This window comes from Bactrocera latifrons, unplaced genomic scaffold, assembly GCF_001853355.1.
Source record: "Bactrocera latifrons isolate USDA-ARS-PBARC rearing strain unplaced genomic scaffold, ASM185335v1 scaffold_75, whole genome shotgun sequence".
NCBI lineage: Eukaryota > Metazoa > Arthropoda > Insecta > Diptera > Tephritidae > Bactrocera > Bactrocera latifrons.
Genome location: NW_017537434.1, coordinates 1,184,812 through 1,193,143, shown reverse-complemented (window position 1 = coordinate 1,193,143; position 8,332 = coordinate 1,184,812). Strand labels below are relative to the sequence as shown.

General features: G+C 35.1%; 3 protein-coding genes across 3 annotated transcripts; 1 reads left to right on the top strand and 2 right to left on the bottom strand.

Annotated features, from left to right (window-relative positions):
* Positions 1-1,811: 1,811 nt before the first annotated feature.
* Positions 1,812-4,641, bottom strand: LOC108976338 (exocyst complex component 8). Its single transcript, XM_018945367.1, has 8 exons — positions 4,490-4,641; positions 4,268-4,423; positions 3,876-4,203; positions 3,676-3,817; positions 2,972-3,620; positions 2,782-2,912; positions 2,321-2,719; positions 1,812-2,257 (listed from the first exon to the last, which is right to left on the bottom strand). Exons 1-8 carry the CDS (start codon positions 4,542-4,544, stop codon positions 2,069-2,071), a joined length of 2,049 nt encoding a protein of 682 aa, XP_018800912.1. The 5' UTR covers positions 4,545-4,641; the 3' UTR covers positions 1,812-2,068.
* A 626-nt stretch (positions 4,642-5,267) lies between these two features.
* On the top strand, positions 5,268-6,411 carry LOC108976353 (charged multivesicular body protein 2a). The gene is made up of 2 exons (XM_018945404.1): positions 5,268-5,580; positions 5,667-6,411. Exons 1-2 carry the CDS (start codon positions 5,268-5,270, stop codon positions 6,110-6,112), a joined length of 759 nt encoding a protein of 252 aa, XP_018800949.1. The 3' UTR covers positions 6,113-6,411.
* Positions 6,412-7,031: 620 nt separating this feature from the next.
* Positions 7,032-8,284, bottom strand: LOC108976352 (UMP-CMP kinase). The gene has a single exon (XM_018945403.1). The coding sequence runs from the start codon at positions 8,063-8,065 to the stop codon at positions 7,256-7,258; it is 810 nt and encodes a 269-aa protein (XP_018800948.1). The 5' UTR covers positions 8,066-8,284; the 3' UTR covers positions 7,032-7,255.
* Between the last annotated feature and the right edge of the window lie 48 nt (positions 8,285-8,332).

The window sequence follows — 8,332 nt, the reverse complement described above, 5'->3', positions numbered from 1 at the left end:
ACTTATATATAGTAATTAAATTTAAATTCAAACAAAACATGCATTATGTAATTAAGTAACGAAAATAAATTTGGAATGAAAATGAAATGAAATGATAAAAGAAAATGAACATGTAAAGTAGCGCGTGCGAAGCGTAAATTTAACTGAATATACAATAAATAAAAATTATATATATAACTGAAAAAATTCACATGACCGTTATATTCATATTTTAGTTGTTAGTTGGTGCAAAGGGTTTAAAAGATCTAGACCAAATTGCATTAGAAAGGCAATTTGACATCGCAGATAACGGCTATGGTTACTCTAAAACTCGAGTTCTCAACTGGCTTATGTCACAATTGTCAAACTTTTAATCAAATTTTAAACAAAATATTTAAAACTTCACGCTTTTTACTAGTTTGGATTTAAAAACTATTAAATGCGCCTAAAACTGTGCTTATTTATAAATAATTTTAAAAATTTCTTGACTCGACTGTTTCACTGAATTGTATAACAACTACGAAGAGGGAATTAGTGAAAATACTTGATGTCAAAACATGCCATATTTGTTGTTGCGATAAAAATTTTATTATAAAGCGTCAGTGAATCCACAATTKTAAACTTCGTGGTGGTTCATAATAGAGAAAAAAAAGCAACAACATGAAAAATTATGCTTCTTTAAGACAGTCTAAGCTTGGTGGGCCGAATGCTTAAAATTTTCATATGGCCAAGTTGTGTCATTACAGCTAGTATATTTCCAAACCTTTTTGACGTATCTATATTGTTGCCGAAACAATAACGAATTAACTCGGTTTAACTTTTTCTGGGTTATTTTTTTTGCCAAATCTGAGTTACATTTTTCWATAATCGTATTCCCTGCAAACGTTATATGTGGTTATGGCTCTTTAAAAGGTATTTTTTGAGTAATTTTCCATTTCTGTATGTAAATAATAAAATTCATTGCATTGCCACTTAAAATTAGAAAGAAAATTTTAAAGTATATTTTTGAAAGTTAATTTCGAAAACATATATAAAAATATAATTTGAAAAAAAATGTAAATAGTAAAACGTTATTTTTGCACATTGTGGTGAATAAACCGTTATACATTTTTTTGAGTTTCCTTTAACCTTACGCTTCGCTGCAACAGCTACTTAACACAAACCCATACCTATGTATGTGCGCATGCGCAGAAGAACGCACTCACACAACGATAAAGTCGAAGAATGCAAAGTAGTGACGAAATACATGAAAAAAACTAAATTAATTTTTACTTTTAATTTATATGTAGATTATATTTGAAGTACATACATATATAGATATATATATATATATATAAATATATAGGTTATAAACATACATATAAACACCTGTCTCTTATACACATCTAGATGTGTATAAGAGACAGTTTAAACACTGTGTACTTTTATTAACTAAATATAAAAATAAATTTTACATTCGTAAGCTAAAAAAAGGTAAAATAACAAACAAACAATTAACGCAAAAACTGAGAGTGCAACGCTTAAACGTTTTACTCCAAACCAACACTGCTTTAAATACACATAACTGTAATGTAGTTAAAAGAAAAGGCGAAAAACTGCATATACCTACATATATAAGAACCGTTAGAAGGTAACGCTGCGTTTACATATTTATTTGTGGGCTAGTTTGTGTGCATTGTTGGCAATTGTTTTGTTAGCCAATTCGAATAAAAAAAAACGCGAAAAACAAATACAAAAATTAAAAATTACAAATATGAGGAAACGAATTTTGTTAGCAGCCAACAACAACCAGCTAAAATACTAGAAAATCGTACGCTGCACACAATATGCAATTTCGGTTTGCGAACAAGACGCAGCAAATAATCGTTTGAAATTTATTCATGTGGTTATTTATGTACATAATTATTATATAATATAAATTTAAATTAATAATAATAATTATTATAATGATAATGATAATAAAATGAAAAAAAAAAATATATGTGTAATCAAAGTAATGCGAAAATAAGCATATCGATGAGTTTGTTTTTATAACCTAAAAATAGTTTAGCTACTTTTTAATTTTGTGCTTTCAAGTTGCTGTGTTTTTCTAAAAGACATCAGTTTGATAGACACTGCGCTGCTTGGGCACAGGCGCCAACTGTTTGCGCAAATGCCGCTGCAAATCCAAAAGCATTTCACATTTACGTTCGCTACCACTTATGCTACGGAAATTGGTTATAGCAAYTGGCAGTAATTCCTCCAGCAGGTATAGCTTATTCTTCAACACGAAGTTGGGCTGCGTGTGATAAATAAAAATATAAAATGTAAAAATAAATAAATAAATAAATAAAGGACTTACATCCACACTAAGGCCTGTGACCGGCTTTACAGCTTGCTGAGCCATCATCATATCACGCAAAAGCAGCTCTAAACTAGGCCACAGCACCTCACTTTTGGCCAAGTGTGCGCATTGCGCCGTCAACTGCAGATAGTGGCGTGTGAACAACACTGTGGACTGCGTGAGATTGATCCACGTGTCGCCGGTAGTATGTGTGCGCATATCGATGCCAAGCGCATCCAATTCTAATAACAAGCGTTTAAGATTGCTTTTGGTTTGCAAGTTATATGGTTGCCAAGTGTCTTCGCTACGTCCAACGGTTTCCAGCAAACGCACACGTGATTCTTCGATAAGCGACTCCAGTGTGCTGCGCAAGAGACCTTCAAGGTGGTATGAGAGGTCTAAACCGATTTCAGTCAGCTGGCGGTGGAAATAGGCAGATAAAAYAAAATATTGAAAATAAAAAAAAATGTTGCACTAACCTTAGCGCATGGCTTGCGTATGCCCTCAATGCATTTCGCTACAGCATCCAAATGCGTGCCTTTGGTAAGGTAATGCTTTATCAGCTGACTGGCAAAATACTGCAGCTCAGCATTGCACCACACCACGAGTGCTGTAAGAAAATTGTGAGAATATTTCTGACTTCTATTTAAACACATGTAAAGTACGCACCGCCGACACACGCCGGTTGTGTTTCGAAGGCAGTTAGAAATTCGCATGCCACTTGAGTCAGATCACAGAAGAACAATTCGGATATTTCAGTGTTGTTGCGTCGCGCTTCACGCTGTGCTGTACGTAGCGCCATTGTGGCCACTTTGAGTAGCGTGCCACAAGCCTGTCGTGCACGTCCAATATCGACGAGTATCTTTAGCGAACGCCGTGAGGCACGTAGTGTCACTTGCAGATTACGACAATGACAATTGGAAAGTTCTTGCAGCAGTACGTCTGTCAGTTGTGTTTCTAAGGCCTTAACTTTTTCCGTGATTTGCTTAGCGTTCACAAAACTCGAGTCTTTTGCTATGTAGTCTTGGGTGCGTTTAATTAGCGCCTGCGCATCTTCGAAATACCTTTGTGCGACAAGTGTTTGTATTTCTTCGCTGGCCGTATGTATCCAATCGGGTCCATAGTTTTCTACAGCTTTGCCAGCGTGCGAAGCAGTGGGACTGAGATCGGAGACCAATGATTTAGCGTCACTTGGCGAATCCTTTTGCTGTTGCGATGACTGTTTCGCTTTGGGTGGTTGTGGTGCAGGCCCTTTTTTGTTTGTTTTCTTCTGTTGGTCAAAGCGAAAGGCAACTTCCAATTTCTCTATCCACTCCGTCTACGTGTAAATTATATAATTTATTTATAATTTTTAACTTTATGCATAAACTCACTTTGCCCGCAGCGGTAACGCTTTGGAAAATCTTGGAGCCATCTGGTGTTATTATGTTTATTGCATTACGTACTCCATCTAAATCCTTGATATTGATCACAGCAATTTTCTTAGGATCATATTCTGAAAGAAATTCTAGCCGCCTAAATGATAAAAGTTTTTTAGTAACAGGACAAGATATAATTAGCTTCCTTTACTTACTTGTCATGTTTTACTTTACACACGATAAGCACATCGTTAAATAAAAAGAAAAATACCCGCTGTATAGGGCGGTAATCATTGGTGTCTAATTCGATGAGTGCACCTTCGTTAAGGAAAGTTTTCCCCTCCAGATTGCCATTGAAACCCTGCACCATTTCTTTTACAGCACGCGTAGCATGACTATTTTCCACATCCTCCTGTGTTGGTTGCTCTTCGCCTTCCTCGTTATTCTGTGCATTCCCTGGTGATTTTTCGTCAGTAAGGGAGGCGAGTATATTACGCTGTTCTATGAGGATATGTGATAACTGATACATCTCCGATTCGAGATCTACATATAATATAATTTCTTTATATATTTAGCTACACTTAACCACTTTTCAAAAAATATTTACGTGAAATTTCTTTCGCAGTTTCAATGAACTGCATGTAATTCGCATAAACGGATTTTTTTAAGGTGGCTGATGTTTGGTCGCTGTAAACCTGAATCTCCTTCTTGCGTTGCTGCAAGTCTGCGCCGCCGACACATTCTTTAACTAATTGTTTGGTGTCTAAAAGCCAAAATAAACAAAGTGTGAATTTTTATTCGTAGAGAATTGAAATCATCATTTACTTACATTTATCCACACTAAAGTCTGKCTTATCAAAATCTTTCATCACTTCAGACATCATGACCAAATTTTATATTAGATTTAAAAAATTAACAATTAATTCCCACTTATCAAGCACAGAAAATATTTTTACAATTGTGGCACTCCCCCAAATCGATGTCAAGAAAACATGAACAGCTGTTTGCTTCAATTGACATTTTGAAAGGTGTGTTCGAGTACTCAATCTATTTTAATATATATCACAAGGTTTTTCTTATTTTAATAAAAATAACATAAAATCCAATTWCTCTTATTGATTAACTAAACAACATCATTAATTACGTGTATATAATTGATAGAAAATATATTATTAACATATAAAGACGTCAACAAAGAAAATATTGTTTTTAAAGGAATGCGCCATACATATTCGTAAAGTAAAATTRAAAACGAGTATTTTAAGACAATTCCCGTAAAAATTGGTGCACGTTTTCGRAAAAGCCGCTSTCCTGAACCTTTACCAAATTTTCGATTACAGTCTATGAATGTATATAAAATATATATTTTTTGTTTTTATCCTGACTTTTCGCCAGTAACTTGGCCGCACTCTTCTCTTTCGTGATGACATATCCATCAGTAAACAGTTGACATTTGTGGATGAGTAATTTTTTGTTTTTGTGTGTGTTTGTTATTTGGATTTGGTCATCATTTCAACATAATATAAGAAAAGTCGGAATCATTTCCAACTTTGATAAAGATTTTTGTGTACGTACTTTTTATTCGATTAACAAATTAAAAGCTCATCATGGATTGGTTGTTTGGCAAAAAAATCTCACCGGATGAGATGCTGCGCAAGAACCAACGCGCCCTTAATAGGGCTATGCGTGACCTGGACAGAGAACGCATGAAAATGGAGCAGCAGGAGAAAAAGATTATTGCGGACATAAAACGTATGGCGAAGGAAGGTCAAATGGATGCAGTGAAAATTATGGCCAAAGATTTGGTACGCACACGACGCTATGTGAAGAAATTCATGCTGATGAAGGCAAATATACAAGCAGTCTCAYTGAAAATACAAACCCTAAAATCACAGAATACCATGGCACAAGCAATGCGCGGTGAGTATTTGCTAACATGGCGAAGTTTGGTAATTTTAGTTAATTACTAACATGRTTGTACACTCTTCTTTGTTGTGCTGTATTAGGCGTTACTAAGGCAATGCAAAATATGAACCGGCAATTGAATCTCCCACAAATTCAAAAGATATTACATGAATTTGAAAAGCAATCTGAAATCATGGATATGAAAGAAGAAATGATTAATGAAGCCATTGACGATGCGATGGAGGATGAGGGCGACGAAGAGGAGACTGATGCTGTAGTTTCGCAAGTTCTAGATGAATTAGGCTTGCAGCTAGGTGAGCAATTAGGAGATTTGCCCACTGCCTCAGGATCATTATCTATTGCTGGCGGCGCTAAGACTACACCGGCTGCGGTAGCTGCTGGTGGTGTAGGTTCGGGTGCAGGTGGTGGCGGCAATGGTGGTAATGGCGGTAGCACAGCAGCGGCAGGTGGAAGTGGTGCATCTTCTCCAGTGTCTGATGCTGATGCCGATTTGCAAGCCCGCTTGGACAAACTGCGCAGAGATTAGGAATTATTTGAAAACGATTTGAACAGAAACAGGCATTCACGCTTCGCAAAACACTTTAAATATTAGTATTTTACTTTATTGCTATATGATCTTAAGTTTTATATCAAATATTAGCTGAAATAAGGTGGTMATTTTTATATGAATTAATTTCATTTTAATCACGTTATTAAAAAAGCGAAGTGCATATAAAAATTGTCTCATGTACATAATAAAAAGTATGTAAGCCTTTTGGCGGAACAATGCAAATACACACGTTGAAGCATTGAAAGTTCCGCCTGTGGTCTAAATTGTTATAAAAACTAATTGTTTTCATTTAAAATTTTAATATTTATTTATTCAATAACAAATTAGTTGAAGAATTTTCTACAATTTGGATTGCCATAATATTAAAATTTCACATATTTTTATATGTGTATGCCCTCAATACAAAATATACAAGAAGCAGATACAATGAAAGCATTCCTTAACTAGAATTAATTTAATAAGWTTCGCGTTGTCTTAATAGTAGATACGTATATGTATTGATAAAACTATTCGTAACCATTTATGTGTATATATGTTTTCCAAGTATCGTCTTATCTTACAAATGTACGACAGACATCAAAGAACGTACCATTCCCCTAAAATTGTGTTTATTAATATCAACCCTCCCTCCCCCAAAGAAATTTTCGCTTTTACACGAAAGGCTAGTCATTACTATCATGCATAATTTGTACAAACGTTTGTGCGCTTTCAAATAATGCCTATTTGWCCGATTAAATCATTCCTTCCAAATTGATGTGAAAATTTTGGAAAAACATAAAAATTAAGTATTTTTTAATACATTTGTATAACTTATAACTAAATTGCATACAATAAGCATAGTATTCACAAACTGACCCAAACGTAAGAAGTAGTATTATTAATAGTAAACAATCTGTTGTAGAATAAATTAAATTATAGGCTTTATTGGCAAGTAGACAGAACTTGACCTTGGGTAAATATACTTGAAAACACCACACATTTTATAAACATGTACATCTGACTGCATGTAAAATTAAGTATTTACTAATATCCAATTCGATACAATTTAATAATCAATAGTAACAATTTCCGCAATATTTTAACCCTACGTGAATGATGTTGCGGTTCAAGGTAGCCCTTTTATTGGAAACCTGCGTCGACAAATACCTTTTCCACATTCTTGAATACTTCATCAGCACTTGGATTAGCATCGATTTGTTGCACTTTTCCAATTTGTTCGTAATGCTTGATAATTGGTAATGAATCGTTGTTGTACGTTTGTATACGCTTCTTTAAACTCTCCAAGTTATCATCGCTGCGCCCAGAACCAGCTTGACCGCGGGCCAAACAACGTTCCACACACTTATCTTCAGGACAATTAAAGAACAAAACAAATAGGAAATCGACTTTGTCCGACATCTGACGTGTCCAGCCGTCAAGGTTATCTTGGTTACGTGGAAAACCGTCAATGAGGAACTTATTTTTGCCCGAGTTTTGCATTGCATTTTCCAGCAGTGAACATGTTACTTCAACGGGCACAATTTTGCCATCGCGTATGTAGCTCTCTATTAATGTACCATATTCGGAACCCTCACGTGCCCGTTCTTCGCGCAATAAATCGCCGGCAGAGAGATGTACAAATTGGAAGCGTTCTACGATTTTAGAGCATTGTGTGCCTTTGCCAGCGCCGGGGCCTCCCAACACAAACACAACTTGAGGCTTTTGCTCTTCTGGCATAATTATTTTATTTGTTTTGACGTAGGTATTGTGTATAACTGATTTATTGTTAAATGAACGTAGTATTGATTTGCTACAAAACTGCGCTAATTTCTGAAACTGCTCTTGTGTTGTATTGAATTGTTGGCAAACGGAAATAGCTGTTGGATAATTAAATTTGCACAGGTCACGATACAGATATGTGCCACCACTTCGAATTGCTGCGTTGAGCATGAAATTGTTTTAACTGTATACGTGTACTGAAAGTGGTTGATTTGATTATATAGTTTTCTGCTGTTCCTTTTTCGTATAATTCTTGTTTGTTGAAAGATGCGCGGCTTTTCCACTTATTTTATTTTTTTTTACAATTATTGACAGGGCACGGAAGGGCAATGTGCTTAAGTAATATTCGTCATTTCAGTTTCTCAACCTTGTATTGTATACTTTTCTTAAATGCATATGAAAATATGGCGTTCTCGCTTTGGCAAACATTCKGAAGTT

Excerpts from the sequence above, each read along its gene's own strand:
- LOC108976352 (XM_018945403.1), bottom strand. The coding sequence starts at position 8,065 with ATGCTCAACGCAGCAATTCGAAGTGGTGGCACATATCTGTATCGTGAC.